Source organism: Lichenostomus cassidix, chromosome 1Aa, assembly GCF_008360975.1.
Source record: "Lichenostomus cassidix isolate B80296 chromosome 1Aa, HeHo_3.0, whole genome shotgun sequence".
In the NCBI taxonomy this organism is placed as follows: domain Eukaryota; kingdom Metazoa; phylum Chordata; class Aves; order Passeriformes; family Meliphagidae; genus Lichenostomus; species Lichenostomus cassidix.
The window spans coordinates 38070904-38096871 of record NC_139480.1 but is presented as its reverse complement, the minus strand read 5'-3'; the positions used below and the strand labels follow the sequence as shown (position 1 = coordinate 38096871).

Below are 25968 nucleotides of genomic sequence, written 5' to 3'. Positions count from 1 at the left end.
TCAGAAAGCATTTTTATTACATTAAGAGTCTGCTGGTTGAAGAAATGACATGCAGATATCATCTCTGGATATATTAGTAGCAATGCAAGTTTTATTTTCAGCCATTCCACAAAAGAACAGCAAAACAATAATCCCCAATTGTTACAAGCTGTTCTGAGCAGCAAAACAGATCCATCAGGCTTCCTCGTAACTGTGAAATCCACCCCTAAGGTTACTGCCAGCAGGTCTTGCAAATCCCCCTGCCTCCTGAAGTTTCACACCACTGCAACTTTGCATCATCTCTTTTCCCCTCCATCCCACTGATCTAACAGCTAGGCAAGAATCAGTTTTGAACAAGCCACAGCATAGGGTATGAATGTGCCAACTGGCAGGCCAGGATGCATTTCCTAAGCAATGAGTGAGCCACTGCTTTTCGGTCGAGCCAAACTACTAAAAGGCTTTCTTTTCCCTCAGCTGAAGCTAATTAACATCAAGATACAAGTTTTCACAAAACTCATCGGACTTCAAGCAAACAAACTCAAAAGGTAGCTCTGCATAGCATCTTTTCCTCGGAAAGCCAGGATAGGAGACTGAACATTGTAGTTTTCAGCAGCCCAAGAGCTTAGAGTGCAGGAAAGGGGGACTGAGGAAAGCAGACCATGCATCTTGCCAAAGATAGCAGTCTGGGATGCGTTTCCTATTTGCTTAGCTTAAAACCAAAAAAATCCTGCTATGTAAATTGGTGATAGACCATACAACAGTTCCTTTTGCTTCAATGGGAGAACGAGGGGTTTGAATAAAAGTTTTCAACTTCTATTCAAATCATGGAATGCAGTTCTGTTGTGGCAGAAACTGACAGCTAAAATGGGGAGATGGATGCAGTTCCTTTTTTAGAAGGAATTTGTTTGCTACATGTTTAACTACTGAGTAACTGTGAGTATACCTTTAATACTCTTCTACTGAGAAAGGAGACATCATGACAAATGCTTAACATTAATAAAAAGCTGTAAGCACCTTTTTATTAAACTAGAGCAAAAGGGTGGAATTTTACTATTCGTTCCAATTCCCCATCTCACAAAGGAAGCTGGTTTAATGTGTTCACCAAGTACACTGAATAAAAGCCACCCATTAAGCATATAATACCATGCTAATAGAAAGCGCAACAAATATCTCAAGTACCAATGTGCTTCTATGACAGTTCCAGTACTGGTATACAAGCATGAGACATTAAAATACCAGACTTGGAGAGCAATACAGCAGTAGCTGGGCTCTCAGGGTCTTTTTCTCCAGTGTTTCTGCCAGTTCCACTCCAAAGTGGCTTACATCGGAAACAACAGACCAGGGCTGTGCTCACACCTGTTGAGTCAGCGTGTATCCAAGGCGTTACTCCGTTACTTACAACTCTTCCAAAGGACAGAATTAGTGTTTTTAACACTGTTGTTGATCCATCCCACATTTCTGCAGAATTTACATTTTGCCCCTGGGTCAAGAGATAAGAACTGAAACTTCTCCAGCATTTAATACACACATCCTCTAGCTAAATTTTTGAAAGTTACAACTTTTTCCTTCCCCCTTCTTCTTCCAAGGCCTTCAAATTGCCTCACCCAGCTCCTCACAGAAGCAGTTACTCCTCTGTGCTTATACTGTATGAACATGTGGTTGAAGAATATATCACTTAGACCTAATCCTAAAACACTAAATCCTTGATTTATTTTTACAAAATACCATTTTTGAGTATTTTAAGTTACCTGCATTTCAAAATACTAATGCAGGACTCTGTCTCTACATTATCTGGTAATGCAAAAGCTCAATACACCTCCCTCCCCTGCCCTCGTAATTACTTTGGCTTTGACTGTTAACTACTAGAAGGGTTAAGACTGCAATCTTTCATGAACCAGTGCACTGTTTGGTGCATGTACACACAAAATCCAGGATGTGAGCCTTTATGTTTGGATAGCCACACATTCCTCAATAGGAGAAAGCTTTTATTCCAAAGACCCTACCTACCCACAAAAATTATGAAAGGATAAAAAAGAACTGCCATCAGCCCTTTTAATTTTTCTGTAATACAAACCCCTTTGTGTACCAATCTTAACATACAGTGAAAAAATCCCTTTACCCACCCAAGAAAAGGCAATTTAGAAACATGAAAATTACCAAATTCCATTTATTGACTGTCACATGACTACAGACCAATTTTAACGGTAAGACTTCTGGTAGCGTGCACGTGCACCCGGTCCTCCGAATTTCTTAGATTCGCAACGGCGAGGATCTGCAACAAGCAGAGTCCTATCATACTGGATCAGAATATCCTTGATCTCTTTCTTGGAAGCTTCATCAACATCTGTTTAAAAAAAAAAAAAAAACAACTCTTTAGTTTAAGCAGTTTCACACGGAACAAATCCACATTACTTTTTGCACTAAAACAACCAAAAGCCGTATTTCCACTTATATCTAATACAACAACCAAAATTACTTACATTTTTGATAGTAAGCCACCAAAGCTTTGGAAATAGCTTGACGGATAGCTGTTAAAAAAAACATAAAAGATCAGTAAGGATTGCAGATCTATTTAAAATTTAAACACGAAGTGCCAATTATCTGAGAAATGTGCTATTTTGCTTGCTGCCAAATTGTCCTTTCTCTCCTTAATATCCCCTCCCACATACTCCACGTGACCTTTACTTGGGCAAATTTTAAGAAATCTGTGCCAAGAGGCCACCCAAAGTTCATCTGTTGATTTGACAGCTGGCAGCTAGCCAAGAAATTGCACAAGGGATGTCTGATCACCTTCTCTCCTGAGTACTAATGGAGGTTCATCTTCTATCTACAAGCAGTCAACTTTCAAAAGCCTTAGAAACACAGAGAAACACTCTGAAGTGTCTATCCTTTTCAACAAAGGTAAGTTTGATCAGTGTGTTGAAAAAGTAAGAGCCAAAAGGGTCAACAGGATCGTTTGTGTGCTAGAACATGGCAATACCAAAAAACTAGCACAATAACACAGTAATCAGAACTCAAACCAGGAGAATGGGAGTAACTGTCATGACGTTGTTACACTGGTATCTATCAAAACATCAGGATTTTGATGAAAATATAAATGTTCTGAAAAACAAATGCTATCAAGTTTGAGCCTGAAATTTGCCTCTGCTTTTTACACAGCCTCAGCTCCACTTCACTAACTACATTCAAGTTAAGAGCAGAACAAATCTATCTTTTGTAAAAATGAACTCTTATTAACAGCTAATGCAAACATATTCCTAGACTTCTTTGCAAGGGGAAAACTGCCTAGCTTTGCTCATCACCTGAAAGATGCTTCTGAACATGGAAACAAATACACAGCTAAGGATATAATTTCTAATGCTAAACCCCTCCCAAAATCCTTGTGCTTAGCTGTATTTGAATTATCCTGTCACACTGTACAATGTAAAGGTAGTTTCCTCAAAACTTGATCATTTTGCTTCACTCAGCTTACTCTGTTACAGCTTAGCATATAAAATGTAATTAATAAACCCTTATGAAAAACTACATTTGCACAGTGAGAAAAGAAACAGAACACAGTTTGGCAAGTCAGTATTCTGAACTCAAGCCTCTTTAATACGCAGCTGCATTGGGTTTTTTCCCATGACAGCTCCCACTCTGTGTTCTAGCTCCACCTGAGCAGTGCTTGCACAGCATCAAGGCTGTGCCTACAACATTTCTCTGTCACCATTAGGCTGGCAGTGGGCAAGATCTTGGAGGAAACATAGCCAGGGCAGCTGATCCAAACTAACCAGCAGGGATATTCCATACCAGAGGATGTCTGCTCAGCAGTAAAAGCAAAGGAAGACCAACTGCTACAGGTATTGCAGCGCCAGTTCCCGGAAAGTGGCTGAACAAGGCCTGCTGATGGAAGCTTTTTGTTTTCCTTTGCTTCAGTGCACAGCCTTTGCTTTTGCTTTATTAATACGCCTTCATCTTGACCCACAAGGTTCTTCCATCTTATTTTCTCCCCCTCCCCATCAAGAAAAGCAGAGGAGTGACATAGCAGCTTGGTGGGCACCCAGCATCCAGCCCGTGTCAACTCATCACAGTGGCTTTACCCATTCCAGCCCACACCAGAAATCCCACCAAAAAGCCTACCATAGATTTGTGCTACATGGCCACCACCCTTCACACGGACTCTGATGTCAACACCAGCAAACCGTTCCTTCCCCAGGAGGAGGACAGGTTCAAGCAGCTGGTAAACAAAACACAAAGAAAATTCATTTGTAATCAGGATTGAAGCATGTAGTAGGTTTACCAACTGTGATGTTATTGAATATTCTGAAAAATGGAGCCTTGATTTTAAAAGCACATACTCAGGTCAAGCACACCTCTTGCAGAGTTCTTTGACATCTACTAGTGCTGACATAAGATATATTTACTTAAGTCTTTGGTTTATTTAAGTTTCAAATATCTTAATAGCAAAGTACATGCACATGGGATTTGAGTGAAAGGGAATAGTTTAACTAGAATGCTGTAACTACATACAGAAAGTCAGTCAAGTTCATTAAAACTGAAGAACTGAAGTAATTTGTAGGTAGTTTTCTTCACTATTTATTATACTGTATGATTACTAGGCAGTTTTAGATTATCTCAGCAGTGTTCAGCAGGCATTGTGTAAAGTTCTAAACAGCCTTTTTAAAATGAGCACACTAAGTCCCCCATTTCAGTTTACAAAGTGCATAGGAAATGCAGAAAATACTTCACATTAAGTGAAACCTGTTAAGCAAAATCCCCCATCACAGAAGTGCAGTTTACTGACTTTTCAAAACAGCATCTGTATTTTAGGTAATCAGTTAACAACCAAAAATTTGGTACTTTGGTAAGACAAGCAACTTGTCTCTAGTGTCAAGCAATTACATGTAGAAAGGGGAAGCAGGGCAGAGACTGGGTGGATGCTTACTTTATACTGCAGAGTTCTGGGCTCAATCATTTCCAGGGGTCTTCCATTAACTTTAATCAGGCCATTCCCTCTCTTGCAGTGGGCAACAGCCGTTGCAGTTTTCTAAAATTCCAAATGTGCATTAATACAGCGTTTCATTTTAGTACAAGCAGCAGGAACTTCAATTTAATTTAAACAATCTAGCAGTCCAAGTCTTATGCCCAAGACTAACATTTGGCACTAAACAAAACAGCACCTCTCCTTATACCTCCAGGTATACTATACCCACAGCGTTAAGGTAAAATCTTAATAAAAATTTCCGTGTTTGATTTTCAGTTACAAGACTTAGTTGTATACGGAGAAAAGACCCATCCCTTCTACAATACCGTATTTTCCTGGCTTATTTCCTCACACGGTACCGTGAATTGTTCGGGACGCTGCATTTCATTAGTGCAAACTTCACCTTCCCCCCCACCACCTCACAACGTGGCCCTCGGATACCAGCCACGGTAAGGCAGGCCGCTGTGGACCGGGGCGCCAGCGGCGGCCACTCCCGAAGACTCCGGTGAGAGACAAGGCAGAGCCACTCTGCAGAGGAGCAAACCCTTCACCCCAGTACCGCAGCGCCCCGCCACAAGGCGCGCTCCGCCAGCCACGCACCGCGACACGTGGGCTGCCCAGCGGACACAGCCGGCCGACCCTCCCGCGGCCCAGCCCCGCCACACGGCCCTGCCGAGGAGCTGCGGCCGAGAAACGCCGAGCGCGAACGGCCCAGAGGCGCGGCCCAGCCCGCAGCGAGGAGCAGGCGGTGCAGGCCGCCATGCCCGCGCCTCACCTTCCTCCCGAAGACCTGGACGCTCTGCAGGGGGCCCTTGGCCGGCATGGCTGTTCCTGCAAAAGAGAGGGAGCGGCGTCAGCGCGGGCGGGAGGGGCGCGGGCGGGAGGGGCGCGGGCGGGCGGGGTGCGGGCGAGCGGGGTGCGGGCGGGCAGGGTGCGGGCGGGGAGGGTGCGGGCGAGCGGGGTGCGGGCGGGCAGGGTGCGGGCGGGGAGGGTGCGGGCGGGGAGGGTGCGGGCGGGCAGGGTGCGGGCGAGCGGCGGCCGGAGCGCCGCGACACTCACCTGGCCTCGGCGGCGGCTCGGCGGAAAGGCCGTACGGGGCTTCCTCGCCTCGAATCAGGGGCGCCGGGCCGCAAAGCGCAACGCCCTCACTTCCGGCAGCGCGACGGAGCGCGCGCCCGCCTTCGCTCCGCCTGGCGCGCTTTGCGGCAGCGCGAGGCACCGCCAGAGGCCTGTCGTTCCCCCCGCACCTTGGGCAGAGCCGCCGGGCCGGAGAGCCGGGGCTGCTCCCGCTCTGACACGGGTACAGTGCTGCAAACACTCACCGGGGCTGCTCCCGCTCTGACACGGGTACAGTGCTGCAAACACTCACCGGGCCGGAGCGGAGCGGCTGCTCCTGGCTGTGACGGGTCACAGTGCTGCAGGCGCTTACCGGCACGGAGGGACAGCGGGCACTGCCTGCGAGAGGCTTTTCCCACTGGTGACACCACGGTGTACCTAGCTGGGTGTCCCAGTCACAGAGCAGAGCCTAGGTACGCTGCTGCTGTAAAGAGAGCAAAATGATGCCATGCCTGAAAGGCTTGCAGTCACCCTTTGAACCTGCTTGAGATGCAACAATACAAACTACATAGCTTTTGTAATTTCAAAGTTTGGTAAACTGGAGAAGATGAAGCATTAAGCCCTGTATTCTCTTCTAGCACTGTGCACTGCGACACATTCAGGCAATGCCTTAAACCTGCTTGAATAGTAAGTGATTGTTATGTTTAAGATCAACTCGGTTGTCTTCAGATTTAGTGCATTCAGGGAACCCCTTGAATCAAATTTAGCTTCTGTCTGCGTTTTTTTCTTGTTTAATATCTGTCATAAAATATGGAATTTAAGTCACTTTCAGACTGAAAATATTTTACTTCTAATGCTGTAGTACTTAGTATGCAAAATTTTCCAGAAGGACAAAAGGAGAATCTGTTGATGAAATGAGGTTGAGCTTCTTAGATATTTTGAATGATACAGATTTAAATTACTATGATGGATTAGAAAGTTGAGTGCTCAAATGAAACAATCAGTTCCTTTGTCTTTGGACAGGATTTTAAATACTGAACATTAGTCATCAGTCATGTGAGGATTTAAACAAGCACTTAGCTTTATGCAATTTGAGTGATTAGTTCTGTTCAAGTGAATAGGACTGTGCAGAATGTGTAAGATTTAGCACATCTCAAACCCTCAATTGTAGAAAGCTTTAACATGTGATCCAAAAAGTGATTTATTTTGTTTAAGGCTGTTTCCTAAGGAACAGTGTTTATGCAGTCACACATGTTTATCATCCAGGCTTTCCCTGTCATCGGAGGAAGGGGAATGCTCACCCCCTTGTTGGCCAGTTTGAGTTAGTTTTTGCAGATGAGTGAAAATTTCAAAACCAATTTGGGTTTTATGTATTTGGTGAAAATAGGTGGCTCTGCATAAGAGAGACCTTTAACTTGTGCAATGAAAGCAGCTTCAGGAGCTGAAATATTGAGACATTATAAAACCTTTATTTAGGTGAAAAAGATAAAACATATTACCTAATTAACCCAGTTAGACAAAAAGGTTCAGCTAAGACTTATGACCAACCCAAAGGTGAGCCATTAGTAATTCAGTTTTGTTGGGTGTCCAGGGAACTTTTACAGAAAAAGAAAGCAAATCTAAATCTATTTCCTATGTGGGCATTATCTGAAGTCTGCTACTGGGGACCTATGTTTTAATATGAACTATATCATTAGACAGATTTTTTTCAAATGTATAAAACTTACATTTTGGGAGTGTGCTTTCTTAGGTTCTTTAACATTCATCCTCATTTGGTTGTTCATCTGCTGCATGCTCTTCCTGGAACTAAAACCAATCATCCTGGAGGAGCCTATGTGGAAACCAGGGGTATGCCTACATACATGTGTATTTCTACCTTCTATTACCAAAAGAAAACAATAACCAACATATAGTGATAGGCTTGCCTGGAAGATAAAGGCTTTGTGCTGCTTGTTCTCTTTGCTTCGTAGCATAAAAACAGGAATAAGAGTTAAGAGGTTGTAGGTTGTAACATTGTAAGAGTTAATTGGAACATAAATATCACCATATGCAAAACAAGCAAAAAAAAAAAAGAAAAAGATACCAGAATGGAAAAGAAACCCCAAGGTAAGACACTATACTTTTACAAAAAGTCCCAGCACTAACAATATCTCTATTTAGTCTTACTGAGCATGGAGTACTTTAAAATGGTAATGTGTCTCAGATTTCAAAAGGAATACATGGTAAGAATCTCCAAGCACCACCTACAAACTCTTATGTTCACTTCCTTTTTATTTGTGAAATAATTTCACCTGTGGAATGTAAGGCATTTGGTGGCCTTCTTTCTTTTTAACCTGATTTTTGTACCAGTGTGAGGACTTACACAGAGAGTAATCAGACCCAGAGAAACTAAGACATGTTTGCTGTTAAACCACTTGTAGCAGAAAGAACATCTCATTAAAAAGCTGGCAGATTTGTACCCATCTAGATAGGACATTTTTTCTAATAGAAGAAAAACTATTTGGGTTTTACTGGAGTGTAAGTACTTGATTTCACAGTCATTTTGCATTCTACTAACAGATGATGTGTGTTGTATCTTTGTACTAACAAGACTCTTACAAATACTAAATCTTTTAGATGGGCATTTAGTGAGGCTTTAAGGGATTGAGAGTCTCACTGCCTGATCTCCACTGGAGCTGCTTTGATCTCATTGCAGGCTGTGATGTAAGGTGCTGCTCTGACCTACTCATCTCCCATGGACCAACCACATGCACTGCTGCTCTGTTTTCTGGAAGCAGTGAGGGTATGGCAGCAGGCTATAGCACTGTGAGGGAGTGTCTCTGACAATGTCTCCAGTTGTTTCTTCTCTTTGTGACAGGAGCACAAGCCCTGTGTATATAACATGGCCCCACAGGAGTAGGGCTGGAAGGGAATGGCAGGAGGTGGACAAAGGTGAGCTATGCAGAGTCAGTGAGTTGGGCTGAGGAGAGCAGCATTGAATCTGTTTGTTTGGAAATTTGCCAGTAGAGCATTTGGAAAACTACAGTACAAAAGGTGTGTGTCAGTCCACTGACCACCAATACTGTCAGGCTGACGTAGTGCAACCCATTAATTTTATATTTATACTTAATTGTTACTTGAATGCTCACAGTTTAATTGGCATTCCTAAACAGGAATCAAATCTGCTGAAGATTTTTGTGATTTATGTGTTCTTGTGGGGTTTGTTTTTTTTCTGGGATTTTTTGTAGTTTGGAATTTAAAGCAGCAAGTGACTGGACTTCCATGTGAAATCATGATATTGATTCTCCACTTGGATCATGTCATCTTTCAAATCAAATTCACATGTAAGTTCAGAAGGTAAACATTCAGAGAAAATGGCATTTTAGCTTCCACTTAGCATGGAATTATGTTGCTGCCAAGAGAGTAAGGCAACAAAGAATCAAGGTCAATATATTAGCAAGGCCAGCTGTAATGTGACTCTAAATTTTCTCCTGTTGAAAAAGGAGAAAAAATGGTCTCAGTAGAAAAATAATGGGAGAATTAGTGAGATTATCTGCTTCATATATTATCTGAAACATCAATAGAAAGGTAAGAGCTACCTCAAAATACAGTCAGTTACTTCTACATATATTGTCATAGCAAATAAAATTATTGGATAAGTAAAGGAGCATTCAGGAGATGTACAAAGAAGAATTCTTCTACACAGTCCATAATCCCACTTTAGAAATCTATGCCTTCTACCGAAATGTCCCGATTTGCGATTGAATTGCACTTTTTAGGATTTTTTGTGGTTTTTTAGGAGAGTAGATAATTTTAACCAGGGAACAGATTTGTGTATTTCATGCATGATAAAGCATATTCTCGGAAGTCTTTACTTCAGACGGCAAAATTATCTCTTCAGAAGGCAATGTTGGCGTTGTACAGTTTTGTATCTTTTGAAAATTAGTGGATTCCTTCACTAAGAAATGGAAGTATTTCAAGAAAGAAGATACTGACGTGCCTTTTTAATGGCATCTCTTACAATCTGAAAGGACTGGGACACCAGAATTTAGTTCTCATATTACATTTGCAACTGATGCATGCTTGATGATAAAGTGTAATTAACTAATGGATCCCATTATTTGTGAGGATTGCTTTTTACAGATCATATTCATCCAGGCAGCAGCTGAAGAGTTTTCTAAACTCAATTAGTGCAAGAATGCTGTGGCCATTGGAAAAATGTCTGATGCATGCCAGAAAACAAATCTTCCCAGCTCTTGGAAATATGTTCTGAAAACAAATATGGATCACAGAAGATTTTCATAGCAATAAATACTTTTTTCCTAAAGATATATTTAAAATCTAAAGCAAAATCTTTGGTTTAATTATCCTTCTTAAATGAAGCTCTATAGTATAACCTCTGGAACACAGGATATGGATTGTCCTGGTTGGTGTGAATACTGACTCCCATTTGCAGGTTAAAAATGTTAATGTCACATTGAGATTGAAAACATGAGCCAATTTGTAATGTAGAAATTGACACAGCCTCATTCTTACTGAAATTCAATGCATGTAAATAATTAGCAATACAATAGTTTACTCAGGGCTAGGTTTAGCATTGCTACTTGGGAAAAATCACAATTAATGATTGTCTTGACTTTCATTGTGAATGAATAGGCTAGCTTGTTCAGTACAATAAACAAAAGAAAGACAAAGCTCATCTTGTATCTGAACATACAGGCAAAGATTAAGGCTCATGTTTCAGCTCTGTTACCTGACTTGTTGCTGAAATCTGAGAAAAGTTGTGACTTAAATTTGCAACATGCATCCTATTTACAATGCCTGGAAGTTTGTATTATCAATTAACATAATAACTTTCCAGCTGGAAAGTCATGGCTCATTTTAAAATCTTTCTGTATATCAAAGGCTAAAATTTAATGGTCTAGGACTTAGACTTGGAATATATGGTCAGTCTCTCTTGCAGCATACAAGGCTCTAGTGAAATCTATTGACAGCAAATTAGAATTACTTAAAACTCTTCTCCTCTGCATTCACAGAAGCTGCTCTTAAGTATGTGTGCGTGAGCTCACACACTCACACTTTTGTATGTCAGCAGGAATCAAAGCTGTAAGAAGCTGACCTGGCAACAGCCCAGTACCCCCAAGCTACCCAAATAAGCAAAGAAGTAAATAGAATCACGTACATGAAACAATTTATTTTTTTAGAACAGAACGGCATCTCCAAGCTTCCTGCTGTATTTTGCTGCCCCTGGAGGCTGCTTCTCAGTTTAGTTCCCATTTTTAGAAACTAAACACAGCAGGGTCCAGTGGGATCCAGCTGCCCTCTCTCAACTCTTCTCCAGAAAGAGAAGTCCTGGGTCTTAGCTTCTGCAGGGCTACTGGGATCCTTTCTACTTCTTTATATTAAAGAAATATGGGGAAGAATGACCATAGAAATAGACACCTATTTCACAATTAAAATACAGACTTTTTGCCCTCATTGGCTTAGTTACGTTCAGATTGCAAATACAGTACTGCACTCCATGATCCGTAGGCCTACATTTCTCTTTAAATCACTCTTTTGACGTGACACATACAGAAAGTTGCTGACTTCTAGTAGATGAAAAGGTGCAATTATTGTTATTGACTGCAGAAAAGGACTTAAATATGCACACACTTACTTTGCTGAAACATCAGTTGTGGTGTAGAGCAGAAAGAGATAGGCTTCTGTGAAGTTATATTAATATCTACTGAGGTAATTTCTATTTCTGATTTTGAATGTTTGTTGTTTCAAGTGAAACATTTTCCATTGCCTGTGGTAAGGGAGCAGATTAGGCAGAAGTATCAGAGCTCGTGAACTGCTGTGTACTTACTGACCTACCAGAGAACTGAGATATTTTCTCCAGAAACTGGAGCAGCTGAACTCTAAAGGAGAGTGAACCCTTTTGGCAAGGCTTTGTAAGGGCTCCGGATAGAAAATCTTGTGTTTGTGAAAGAAAGAGCAAGCAGAAACATGGTGACTGTTCAGCTTGTAGAATTAAGGGGAAATAATAACACATTTTATTCACACAGAGCTGAACACAGCTAGGTTTTCTGGACACTGCATGCTGTGAGGAACCAGGGAATTGTCAAACCCAGCAGAGTACCTGTCTGGTGTAGAGTTGACAAAGTGGCTATTATCTCTTACCAGCTGTAGCTCTTAAGCTGAAACAGTTCTTAGTGCCTTTTTACACGTTAATAGTTGATGGATTTTAAAGTAATCTACCCACCCTCACCTAGCCCTTTGTTAGGGGACAGCAGAGAAGAAGTCCTAGAGTCTTGTATCTCCAAAAGACTCTTCTGTAGTTCTTTCCTCCACTGTTCCCAAGAGAATCTAGCCCATAATATCTACACACTAGGAGATCTGCACAGTTCACAGAAACACAAACACATGCAGTATTACAACACATGTATTAAAATGACATTTTTTTACAAGATCAAAAACAGATAGAAAAAATGAAGGGCTGTGGGAAAGCTTTTACCAAATAAAAATGTCTATGGAGGCTTGATCATATGTGGGCCTGTGAATAACACTCAGGAGACTATAAACTTTAGACAAACCAGATGGTTAGACAGCAAACCAGATGCTTTTATTTATGAAGACAAAGTTTATATTTTGTAAGGTACTTTGTTCTTCTAGAGAAGGTTTCACACACAAAGTAAAAGAAATATATATGTGTCCCATGATGATGGGCTGTGGCTAGCACAGGCTTTTCCCACGAGAATTCTTCTTGTGTTTTATAAATAAAGTTTGGATGTTGTTGGAACAGTGTCCCAGAACTTGGGCAGTGCAGGCCTGGCCAATCAGGCCTAGGGGAAGGCTTCTGACTGACCAATCTGGGTGACTTGAGAACTCTATATATGTGATGAAATCAAAACAATAAAGGTCATTCCTTCTTGCCACTGAGAACTGATGCATTCATTACTCTGCTAGCTGCTCAACAGCGACTTCGAGCTGGAAAATTTCTTTTCACTAAAGGGTGTTTGGGCACTGAAACAGGCTCCCCAGGGAAGTGGTCACAGCATCAAGCCTGACAGAGTTCAAGAAGAGGTTGGACAATACTCTTGGGCACATGGTGTGACTCTGAGGGATGATCCTGTGCAGGGCCAAGAGTCAGACTCAGCAATCATTTTAGATCCTTCCAACTCAGCTTATTCTGTGATAATTGCATCACTGGATTGCTCTTATACATGGGGTTTCTTCTTTTTACTCCAGTAGCATCCAAAGGCTTGAGTGAAGATTATGAGCAGCTTTGTTACATGTCATAAAATTGCATAGGAATATACAGTCCTTGCTCAGAACAATTTAGAGTCCAAGGAAGACAAAATGTAATTCAGGAGTTGAACAATGACGGAGGAAAGTAGGAGACTACAGGCTGTTACTAATGGGTTTCAACTAGAGGTTATCTGTTCCAGTATTATAATCACACTGACCTTCTAGTCCTTTGGAATTTTTTTTGCAGTTTTACTGCAAACCCAGAAAGTACATTTGTCTTAAGTATAAAGTAAAGGCATACCAACTTTTCCTTCTCTCTAAGAAGCTGCTTCATCAAAGCCTTTTGAAATCTCAAGATCCCTTGAAATGCCCTGTTTTGTGAATCATCATCTGCACTCATTCAGTTGTGCTTCAGCCACTCCAGGAAACTGTTGCCCTATTGATGGCAGTCACTTCTCTGACAGAATGCCAATCAATAAGTGTATTACAGATTATTTCAATGCAAAGTCAACATTTTAGGCTTAAAACCTTATACTAGCTCTACTGCCCAGACAGTAGCCTCAAGCAGTACAGCAGCTGGAGCAGCTAATCATATATAACCTCTAATATATAATAATATATGAACTTTTTCTAAGTGTTTTTGTATGTCATAATTTCCCAGGAGCATTTAACCCATGTTTTATTTATTTATTTTCTCATGGTGCTATCTATTGCTTCTTGTTGATCTCAGGGAAAAAAATAGTATTTCTGGAAAGTATTTTCCAAAACTTTAACTCAGATATGGCATAGTGACACATATAACAAGCATATTAAGAAGCAAAAGACATTGGTTTGCTGAGTTTCTCATTGTAGTTTTAAAATAACAGATGCATGAAGTTTTAGCATCTGTTCCTCGTGAAGAATCACACCAAAATTTTGAACACCTCTTCAACAGAGATCCATTCTGAGCCCTCTTTCTGTTTACATTCCATGCAAATTTCAGCATTGCTGAAAATTCCATTTTCTGCATATCCTTGTACAGGTTTTGGTTTTATACTGGATTATAACTGCTCAATATAGCTATGGAGATTCAGAAAGCAGAGCACACAAAATATTTTGGTGGTAACAAAAACATCAGACTAATCTAAACTTTAGAAAGTGATTTTTCCTGGAAACTATTTCCAAAATAATTATCATAGAAAGGATGGCACTAGTACTGCATCTGTGAATTACAACAAAAGGGAAATACGTTTTTTTTTTTAAATCAAAATTGCTTAATTAATTTTATGTTAATCAAAATCAAGGAAATAATAGAGTATCTCAGTATGAGAAAAACCTGAGCTGAAAAAGAAAAGTACATCAACACAGAAATTATAGTTCCCCTAAATAATAGGAGAGCCATAGAGCCATATGCATTTCAAACTGTGAAATAAATTGAGTAGGATTTTCCTCTAGTTGCTGAATACAGGCATTGAATGAACACTGGAGAAATAATAATGCCATGCCAAAGCAAGACACCTCTCACAGATGTGGATATGCAGAGTGAGATATGTATGCTGTGTACACAACCCTTCATAATAAGCACCTTGGATGTTGTTTCACTTCTTTAGGTCAGATACTGCTTTGGGATCCATGGGAATCCCTGTGTTTGGCATGTTTTCTTCATGAGGAATAAAAATGCATGTATTAACCATGTAGCATCAAAGGTATTACTCACAATGATGAGCAATAATCCTCCCACAGTGATCATCATTGCATCTCCAATCCTGTGTTTTGTTTTGAGTCCCTCATGGCAAGAAACACTGAGGTGCTGAGTGTGTCCCAAGAAGGGCAGCAAAGCAGGTGAAGGGTCTGGAACAGAAGTCCTGTGAGGAGCAGCTGAAGGAGCTGGGGTTGTTTAGACTGGAGGAGACTCAGGGGAGACCTTACTGCTCTCTGAAGGGAGGTTGTCACCAGGTGGTTGGGGGTTGATCTCTTACAAACTCTGGTGATTTTATACCACACAGAAATCAGTGGTTAGATGCAAAACGAATGCCAGATTTCAAAAATATTTAAAACATATATGACATTTAGATGCCTAAATATCCAAGGAATACAAAACCTCTGCCTTTAAGTAACTTCGGAGCCTGAGTTCTGTTTGCAGAATGACATAGATTGATAGTTATAGCTAATTAAAAGTTAATTAGATTAAGCTTTTTAAAGTACCTCTACCTTTCGTAATTAGGACTTTTCTTCATTGTCACTGGAGGTCTTTGAAATATCTATTTTCCATCTAGTCTGCTGTCTGTATCAAGGGGAGTAAACCTTTCCGTGTTACCAATTCCGTTTTTTTGAGGGGTTTGAAAGAAAACAGGTTGAGTATCTCGTAGACACACCAGTGCTGTGCTTGGGACAAATACATCAGAGTATTAGGAGCTTAAAGAATGCATTCCATTGGATTTAAAGATGCTCTGAACTGTTATTCTTATAGAAGCACTTTCCTTTTTTTTTTTTAAGATTGGGGTTAAAAGCTCTTCAAGTCTGTTTATTATGCATTCTGGACTCAGTGGCTAGTTGTTTATTTTAAGAGTTAAAGTATTTTGGAAGAAAGTTCCCATATAATCTCTACCATGTAATTCCATTCCATGCTCAGCAGCATTTAAATAGGTAAGCCACAAACACAATTTTTCACAATCTTACATCATCCCAAAATCTGTTTAATGGTAATTATATAGTTTTTGCCTCTTCGTATGGAGCTTATGTAAATATTTTTTTATCCATAGACAGCATCCAGTTTCAGATCTGTTGAAATTCAATTTGAATTTACTTAGTATTTATACCTTTTTCATTAAAATCTTAGAAAACTTAGAATTTTCTGTATTGTAATAATTTTTAAAATGTCATTCATACAGTTCTATTAACAGAAAAAATATTAATAGTGCTTTAATAAAATACTAAAATGTAATACAGTGAATTATCATTTTGAACATAATATTCTGCAGTTAGTTGCATGTTATGATCTTGACAGATATTTGCCTTTCAACAGCACAAAAAGTCAAACCATCATTTGTGCAAAAAGAAAAAGAGACCATCTCTGTGATCTCAGGCTGTGCATGCATGAATTTCCTCTATGCAGTGATCAAATCCTCTGAATACAAAGACTTAAACAAACTAAGCTATAGTTGTGACTGGACATGTACAGAGTCCTTGCCTTCAGCATCGGGAGCTTGCAGTTTTAATTTAACAATTCAATTCAGTGCCTTTATTGATTGCTCACAATGAGGCCATTTGGAAACCGTAGCAACAGAAATCGTGCTTTATATAGAGCAGTGTCAGTGCAAACTTGTTGCTTAGAGATTGAAATGCACATTTTATCTAAATTCTCCATGTTCCTGTTAATGTCTGCAAGTTTGGTTTTAAATTTTTTTGGCATATGTCCCTAAGTAATTATGTGACAACAGTTCAATAGGTAGCCCTGGTCCAAACATTATAACACTGCTTTAAAGTATGTATGCAGTTATTCTTTCCAAACCTCCAAAAGAAATAACCACTTTATGGGATGTTCTGAGAATGAAAAATTAATCTCTAAATGCATTTCCTTTCTGCTATTCCTGCATTAACTCTCCAGAGGAAAGGCTGAGCATAGGGTTTCACTTGAGCTACACTGTAAAGACCAATTGATGATTTCACATGTGACTGTTGCATAACCATCTAGTGATCAGACCTCTAGTTCTAATCTGATTTAGATTTGAAATCAGTTCATTTAAAGTGACCTTTGCAACTTCTGTCGTCTGTTTGGAGTCCCATAGAGCTCTTGTTACCAAAGGCTGCCTCAAACACAACTGAGAAGTGTAATCACTGATCTGTCCAAGCCTTTTCCACTCCACATATGTAGTCCTTCCATCTCTTCCCACAGTGCTAATTCTCTGCTTCCCCTTTATCCCTTTGCCTCTCCTTGCTTTGTCAGAGGGTTGTGACAAGCCTGGAACAGACTCAGTGCTGGTCTAAATGTGTGTGGGTGGCAGGAGATGGGGAGGATGAAGCCAGCTAGTGTGCAGCCCAGTGTAGCTTTGAGTGTCCTTGTGACATGGAGGGTGGGATTACAGCAGGTTGGCATTAATGCCAGCTGCCATGGGGGGAATGCTAATGTTTCCATAGCTTTCCCATCATCACCAAGCAAGACCTGCACCTCAAACACAGTGGACAAGCTACATTGAAGTGTGTTTGCTCTATCTCAAATTTATCACTACTTATCTGTACTAAAGGACAACTAGAAATCAGCTGATGTGTATTATTGTCATGAATTCAAAAATAATGCTTGAAAAAATATTGCAACAAACTTCTACAAGGATCCCAAAACCAATGCTTTTCAGTCTGACTTTTTCCGGGAGCAGGAGGAGTGGGGCAGCTCCTCGAGGCGGGATGAGTCAGGAGCTGAGGGTGACCCCAACACAGGCAGTTCCTCACCAAATGGGCACCATCTCATGGGCTGTGAGCTGGGGGCTGGTGTTGTCCATTTCACAATTTTATATTATTTTGGTTTTGCAAGCATGGTTTGCTTTTTGATTTATCTGTTTCTGAAAATCCTGCAAGCACTGCACAACACCCACTTACCAATAGAAATACTTGCTGCCTTGAACTGTTGACAGTTTAGTATAAAAATATTGTGAATTGACTAACCCTTTGTGAGCTACAGCCCTTTTGAACTGTTCCATGGCTCCTTTGGTAGCTGCATCTGGCAGTTTGAGCAGCACTGCTCTAGCCAATAGTTTATATCGTCAGCAAACTGCTTTGCTAAATTAAAAAAATTATTAACCTGGAAGTAAGCAGGCATCTTTCTTGAACACGAGTCCACTTTTACTGAGATGGCTGCTGGCATTAAGATGACTGAAGGATTTCTTTGTTGTGAAATTGTCTCTAGAGGCCTCCACCACCCTAAAGTGTTTGCTGTCCTCTCCTTAGGCACGTGCATCCGGCGTCACCCACAACCATGAGCCTTGAAAAGAAACAGGAACCTGCCAGTGGTGGGTGGAGAGAAAAGCAGTGGGAAGGCCAAAGGGAGCTGGTAAGGGACAAGCAGGCAATGAGAAGCAGAGCTGGTCTGAGCCCTCACCTAGTGCCGCCTTCACTGAACTCCACTCCCCATGAGAGTTTAGATTCCTCCGTTTGCAAATTGTCATGGACATTTATGTGCTTTTTTCCCTTCCTTTTCCTGTGCTTTGTTCACAGAAGGTTATTTCTGTTGCCCCAGGAGAGTGGACGGAAGCCCCAGCTGCTGTGTTTCCCCTCCATCTTGCAGTCTTAACAGAACCCTGACTATGCTAGCTTGGCTTGCACACTGGGGGCTCCCTCCTCCATCCTGTAAAGGGGAACGGGGGGATTAGGGTCCTTGCTTGTAACTCATTCCATCACACTGAAACTTATGCCTTCCTGTGCAGTCCATACCCACTCCTGTATTCAGGATACTTTAGCCCACGTATTGAATGTTTTTCTCACACACACACACACACACACACACACACACACACACACACACACAGACACACGTCTTGGTTTTGACACAGTAATGATCCAGCTTCACTAGTTTGCTCAATTTGCTTTGTGGCACTCAGAGCAACACAGAGCAACTGTAAAGCCTGCTTAATTGGGCTATTAAACTTTATGACCCACTCTGCATCCCTGAAGCAGTAAAAGGCAGAGTGCACTGGGAAATTGCGCCTGTCATTTGGAAAAACTAAGGAAGCAAGCACAAACACCTCCTCAAACCAGCCCTCACCCCATGCGAAGACAGTGAGCATCACCTCTGGTCCAGCAGGGCTGTGCTGGCAGCAGGGTGTCCAGAGGACAGGTGTGAGCAGAGGATAGGCAGAGTTTACCCTTGCAAAAATGCAGACAATAGCCCCTTCTTTAAAATGTGCTTTTCATTGTTTATAATGCAAGTCCACTAAAGATAATGATGCTTTAGATGTGAAAATTGCACCCTGATCTCATCAAACACTTGGACTATGCATGAGCAGAAGACCTGAAATCTGTGGTGATGTTTATAGGATCAAATCTTACTTTTCAGGAGCACCGCTGATGTAAAATATTGTCATTGGTACTAGTAACCCATCTAGAAGAATAACTACTGCTAGCAGTCTCATCACCATTCTGTCAGTCTTTTTTGGAGACTTTTGCAGTCATTATTTTATATACAAAAATAACAGAAGTAGTCCAAGCTCAGGAGGCAGGACCAGGGGCATTGCTGATCCCAGTATGTGCTCTGAGTCTACCCCTGACTCATTGGCTGGCCTTGAACCAAAGTCCTGGATCTGAGCACTACCTCCTTTGGGAAAGCTGACATCTGGGTTTGAAGCTTGCATTTTAGACCTTCCCTTTCAGATGTTTTCTGTAACTATCTGGCTGAAAGAGTTCTTCCAGAGGCAAGGTGTTAAATATTCCAGGAAGGGGTTAAGTGAGTCTGGCTGTTTGATTCCCTAAGGAAATTGGAGCTACATTCTAGAGAAAGAAGGAACGTGGGCTGTGCATGGTTCTAAACTTCTCACAGAAAGGCTCAAGATGAAATACATAGAGATTGTAACTGGAATATGAAGTTATAGCTAATATGTTTGTCAGCAAAAGCCATCTCTAGGTTGAAGAGCTTTTATTCTTAAGCAGGAAGATTTAGTTTAAGATTATGTAAGTAAAGCACCCACACAAAACCTGCTATTTCTTTTTATCATTCCATTTCCATTAAAAAATATACTTGTTCTGTTATAAAAGACTTGCTTTGCACTTACTCTTAGCAGTGCAAGTAGCTGGAAATGTCCCTTTTAAATTTTGTGGCTGCTTAGTTACCACAGCTTCTTGCTATCCAAATAGACTCACTCTGTCAGGGCTGCTAGATGGGGAGAGATAAACACAGGGAGCAATTGTGGCTTCCTGCCACCAGCCCTGCTCAGAAAGCAAGAAACAACAGCAGATGAACCGTTGCTGCGGCAGTGGTGGGAAGCTGTGGCCTCAAAGGAATAGGGGAGAAAAAAAATCCAACTAAATATCCTGAGAGCAAGATAAATAATGTCAAATAATGTGCTCTCTTTTAGTCCTATTTTGCTTAGTCAATAGTTTTAAGGCAAACATTAGTCTGCTGGGAAATAGTCCATGTAGATATGCTTAGAAAGTATCAGGTTTGAGGTAATGCAATGGGACATTCTATGTGCAAGACTTACTATGGTGGCAGCCAAATAAAAAATGATGTGGTATAGTCATTTATCAGCTGTAATTGCTGCGTGAGTTTTGCGTAAATGTAATTATCAGGTGTTGAGTTTTGTTACCTGACCATGTATTTTCCTTAATTATTCAGTTTTGGAAACTGTGAGTGGAAAGAAATGAAGAAAATTAGCTGATGGGAGAGAAAATGAGAGAAATGGAAAAAAATCCCAAAGAACAAAGTTGCAACTTAAGAGCTCCAGTGGGGTGAAAGTGGCAAGATCCAAAACATGAACAGATCTCAAGCAAACCAGCCTTTCCGTTCCCTCTGGTGGGATGTGGAGCTGGCAGTTTTCCTATCAGAAACTGCAGGACTAATTTCTGCTGTTGTAGGGCTTTGTAAGAGGAGTTTAATCAGACGCACTTATGCAGAAGAAGGGAAATAACAGCATTTGTTTGTTTTTTAACTTTCAGCAAGGTTGCATGGGGTGCTGCTAACTGCTGCTAGCAGGAGCTAAGCCTCACCGTGTTTCACACCAAAGGAAGGTTACACAATCCTGTGGGTGACAGAGTGTTTCTGGGAGGCACACTTTGCTGCGGACTTTGCTTGCATCACTTCCTGAAATAGAGATTGACTGATGTGATATATTCTTATTTTTATTCAGTTTTTTTTTCTCAAACCACACTTTACACTTACATGCTGTTTGCAGACTTCAGTTTTGAAGACATCATAATCGCTCAAATCAAGATGCACTGTATTTTAACATGGGTTGTCCCAGACTTTTCCTTTTTTCCCCCTGTTTTTCTGGCATTTCAGAATGGAAACTCTGCCAAAGCATGGACTAAAAAGGGAATTATATTCTTTGCAATATTTGTCATCATTTTAATTCACTTTAGTTTGGGCTGTCCTCAACTTGTGCTTTCTTAATGTGCTACAGATTTCCGAGTTGACAGTGGGTAACTGTGAGGAGCCAAGCACTGGTCAGCATGCAACTAGGCTTTTAACTCTCAGGAAAGTGTAGGAGGTAGTTTAGAACTTAAGTTGTTTTGTTGATTTTTTTCCATGGGAAAAAGATACCTCTTCTCTGTCCCTTGTGCATGAGAGAAATGTGAAAGAAGGGAGGTCTGGCAATTTCCTGCTTTTCTGCTTAGCAAACCCATGACAGCCACTGTCAGTGTTCTACCCTTTAGCCTACTATTTACCACTCTCTGTGCATTTTTGATGAAATGATTAACAGAAATTTATTTAAATATGATATATTGCACCCTCAGCTTCAATGTCTGCCAGGACTAGAGAGGAATGCAACTCCAGGAAATGTTGTTTCAATTTGTTTGGTGTTTCTGCATGACATTATCAAAACCCATTTAGTTTCATTGAATTAGTCTTATGTTTTTCACTATTAATGCGGATTAGGCAACAAGTTTAGCTTTGAGAATTAGAATTTATTCTTTCTTTTGCTGCAACAGAGAAGGATATGGGATGACAATCAAAACAGACATGGTTCATCACTTAAAACTGACAGCTCATCAGCTGCATGGTATGAGTGCTCTTTACTGTAATGAAAATACAAATGTGCCCTTTCTGTAGTGGTTTAAATCAATATATTTGACTTCTTTTTTTCAACTTGTGTAGCTAATGAAACATCTCAGAATGCTATTTCCAACAATAGGAAACAAAAAAATAGCAATTAATTTATCCTCCAATATAAACTGCACATGGATTATCCTGTTTCATAGGCAGTATTGGACCTACACGCCAAGAATTTATCTCACTTATTTTTCACAGCTCGTTTGAACTTTTAAGTCCTAGGTCTGCAGTTCAATTAATTCTGCATTAAGTAAAAAGGAATAAATCTATTTGTTTCCAGTTTGCTCTAGTAATTTCATTTAATTCATGGCCTTTATTGTAGGAAATAATTCTCTTCATCTTTTTTATCCCAACCAAGGTTTTTTTTGTATGTTCCCAGCATATCTTTTTCACATGCATCTGTCCCAATGTGAAAAATTTTATCCATATGGTGTTCCCACACAGGAGCTGGCCAGTATCTGTTGCTTACTTCTACTTACACTGCTTTCAGTATTCACATTTGGATTGGAGTGGCACAGTCATAAATTTTTATTTAATTTGGCTTTTGACCATTGCAGGCATTTCTAGCTGAATATCTGCTAGGTATTTTTCAGATTACCTTTAGGGATACATGCATCTTCCTGTGTCCTGAAGTGGGCACCTTTCTTCCAGACAGAGGTTTGTATTGCACACTGATGACCAGGTCCCAAATCTTACACTGCCTGCTCTGAAATCAGTATGCATTAAGAGGGTGGAATAGTGATCTTTGGTCTAGGAAACACTGGATCCTTAATAGCCTTTCTGGCAGAAGAAACTCATTTGCACTAAGTTAACCTGCTCTGAGACTTGTGCTCCTCTGCTTAATAATGTGGCATTTTCACAAAGCTATGAGACACTTGAAAACATAGCTGGTAGGCTATGATATGTATTAAATAAAATTATAACTTTAAACTTAATTATTATGGCCCTTTATACCACCTTTGAGGCATAATATTTAAATGCTTGATTTAACATAGTGAAAATTCCACATCACTAACAAGGCATACTAAGCTGCATTCTGTTTTTTAATGCTTTTGGTCCTCATTGACCCCTACTGGACTTATTGCCTATAAAATGAAACTCTAAATGAGCAGCACCTGGGAAGGTCAAAGAATGACTCTTTGAAAATCCTTGTTCAAATATGCCAAGAAGCAGGGAGAAGTTGCTGTAGCACTAGCAGAGGAATTTGTAAGAGGTGAGGAAGACTGGCTATGACCATATTAGGGTAGTGGAAAAGGCATGATTTTTCTTCTTCTTTTTTGTACCTGAAAGATCTTGATTCTATATTTTATTTTCTTCTTTTTTCTTCAAGATTATGTACTTGTTTACACTGAAAAGAGGTTTTGTTCTTACCCTAACTCTGTCTATCCTGCACAATAACAGCTGCTAAAGAAAAACATCGATTTCTTGCTGCTCTGCCCTGTAATTGTTGATGGAATCTGTCTTATTCCAATTAAAATGATAAATCATGGGGCCATGGCAGATTTCCCATGCTTTCGTAGAGCCTTGCTGAGACAGTTGTGTTCAGTTTGTTGTGTTGTGCAGGGGCTCATTACTCAATACCTCTCAGTTTAAGCGAAAGCTCATTTTGTCCTGGAACAAGAGCTGGAATGCCTACACACGGCACTGTCGTGTCCCACAGGAATAGGTGCTGGGCTGCCCAGCCCCCGGCTTCCCTCTGCTTTAAATCAAGACCTGTTGAAATAAGCACACCTCTCTGACATGCTTCATTGCTCTGTGATTTCTGAACATTGTCTTTTAAAGATGCTGTGTCTCTTTCCAGTGATGTAAGAATGGTTTTGTACAGCCTCCCAGGACCATACTCTGCCTTATCTTTGCTGAGGATGGTGCAAGTTTCATTTGCAAAGTGCTCCTGAAAATAAACAAGCAAAAATCTGAAAATATTTACTGCACATCCTGCCACTGCAATCCACAGATGCAAAGAGTTTATGGCATATTAGAAATAACATTTACTTCCACTCGGCGTTGTGATGTCAAGTATTTTCCTTTCACAAAAACACTGATCTAGTTTCATTTTCATCAAATTAGTGATTATGAAAAGTGTGCTTTTGCACTTAGAAGTACTCATCCAAATTTTGCTCATTTTGGAGATATCAGTCCATGGTTTGATTGTAATTATTTTTCAGCCAAGAAAATGAAGAGCAGGAGATAAAACTACTGCTTCGTCTTCTAAACATCTTTTGTGGTTTTCTACTGTGCCTATGAAGAGAGAAAAATAAATGAGGCATAATAGCCTGCTACTCCTCGACTGTATTTCATCTTTCCCTAGATCCGAAGTATGCTTGTACAGGTTTGTTTACACCAATAGTTTGGTATTTTGTTGATTATCATAATTTTTTTATTTGACTGTTAAGCTTTCAAAGCAGTACGGATTACTCAAAAAGACAGTGAAGCTAAATAAAGCTAATGCTAGAATACTATTGCTTGTGGTTTTAGATAGTCTAGGTTTTGCAAGATCTCTACACCTGAACATTAATAATGGGGCTTTTTCAGAACACTCTGCTCCTTAAAAAACCAATAAGACATGGGATTCTTAAGCGTAATAGTATTATGGATAAAAACAATTAAAGTTATTCCTCCCAGTTTTGGTTACTGAGATTTAACTTCAAATATTGAACATCTTATTTTGCTGCATACTTGCAGTTGTAGCTAAAATCCACCAATGAGTACAAGAAATTCTCTCTTAGTTTCATTGCAATATGGATGAGATACTTTAGTATTATTAATTATATTTAAATTATTCTGCAGTTTTGGAGAGAATAAAAATGAAACTACAAACACCTTCCTTAAAAGCTGTCTGCCGTTTTCATGTTTCCAACAGATTGCTCAATTACATGGCAAGACCTGAGAGCTGTGTTTATCTTTGAACTGTGAGTATATTTTATCAGGGGTAGCTTATATATAATTTTTAAAAAAATTTTTCTGGCCTCTTCATATGCTAACATATCAGTGAGCAACTGTTTCTGCACACAAAAGCAAGAGATGTGCAGTTTATTTCTGAGTGTTTTTACATTTCTGCATTCAAAGGACAGAAGTGGTAATAAAGAGCTTTAACTACTTGGGAAAATAATACATTAGGATTAACTATTCAACAAGTTTGGAGACCATGATGGGAACAGCCTGGGCTATTTCTGAAGTTGTGGAGTTCCCTATTTTCTGTAAAGAGAAACTGTGAGGCAATAGATGCCCAAAATAAGAAAATTTCACCAGCCTCAGGGGGTGATAGGTAAAGTCAGGGGAAACAAATAAATTGGGAGACCAGAGGATGGGAGTGCAAGCCACTGCTGTGGAAGGTTGTGTTACCCACCCAGGTTCAGAAGGAGAACACTAAAAAAACCCAGCATGGCTTCAACAGCAAGAAAGAAAAACACTATGAGGGTGGGAGCAGCAGAAAGGCTGTGCCTGTAAGAAGTAACAGGAAATCCTTCTGTAATTGCACTAATAGTAAGAGGAAGCTTTGGTCTCCTGCGTTGAGGGCAGGAAAGATCAAAACAGATGATGCTGGAAAGGCTGAAGTGTTTAATGCCTTTTTGCTGGAGTACCCTCTGCAGAGGACATCTGCTACCAGATGCCTGGCACAAATCACCCAAGTGACAGAGGACTAGGGTAAAGAAAACACAAGCACTTAAATAAGTTTAAGATTCCCAAATCAGCTAGTGAGAATGTCTCCCAGTAAATGTCATCCTGAACCATTAGACACAGTAAGCCTAGATCTGTTATGGGGGATTACCTCATTTAAATGTCACCAACTAGAAGTTTGGCACCCATTACAAACCATTTCTTTAATTAAGGGTCCCTGACCCCTCCCCAGGTCTCCCCCTGTTCTGCCCACAGGCCAGGATGCCATTCCAGCACCCTGGGACTACCAGTTCCTTCTCTGGTGACACTGCAGCAGAGCCAGTCTGCAGCTCCTCACAGCCATGCCCTGCAGGAATACTTAAGATTAAAAATATATTACCATGTGGTCTCCCTCCCTTTTCAGTAA

The 25968-nt window shown here is 40.5% G+C and overlaps 1 protein-coding gene and 1 long non-coding RNA gene across 5 annotated transcripts in view; one reads left to right on the top strand and one right to left on the bottom strand.

The window, feature by feature from the left end:
* Nucleotides 1-2128: 2128 nt before the first annotated feature.
* On the bottom strand, nucleotides 2129-6137 carry RPS16 (ribosomal protein S16). Its single transcript, XM_085045706.1, has 6 exons — nucleotides 6002-6137; nucleotides 5718-5773; nucleotides 4904-5005; nucleotides 4099-4195; nucleotides 2460-2507; nucleotides 2129-2323 (listed from the first exon to the last, which is right to left on the bottom strand). The coding sequence occupies exons 2-6, from the start codon at nucleotides 5763-5765 to the stop codon at nucleotides 2178-2180; spliced, it is 441 nt and encodes a 146-aa protein (XP_084901832.1). The 5' UTR covers nucleotides 5766-5773; nucleotides 6002-6137; the 3' UTR covers nucleotides 2129-2177.
* Nucleotides 6138-6284: 147 nt separating this feature from the next.
* The window catches only part of LOC146443489 (uncharacterized), a 57856-nt gene continuing 38172 nt past the window's right edge, over nucleotides 6285-25968 (top strand). For 3 of the 4 annotated variants that reach the window (XR_014847855.1, XR_014847872.1, XR_014847844.1), the window contains exons 1-2: nucleotides 24125-24273; nucleotides 24732-24853. This is a non-coding gene — a long non-coding RNA (uncharacterized LOC146443489). Of the gene's footprint in view, nucleotides 6686-24124; nucleotides 24274-24731; nucleotides 24854-25968 lie in introns of those variants that run through there. The other variant, XR_014847866.1, reaches the window with a different exon arrangement.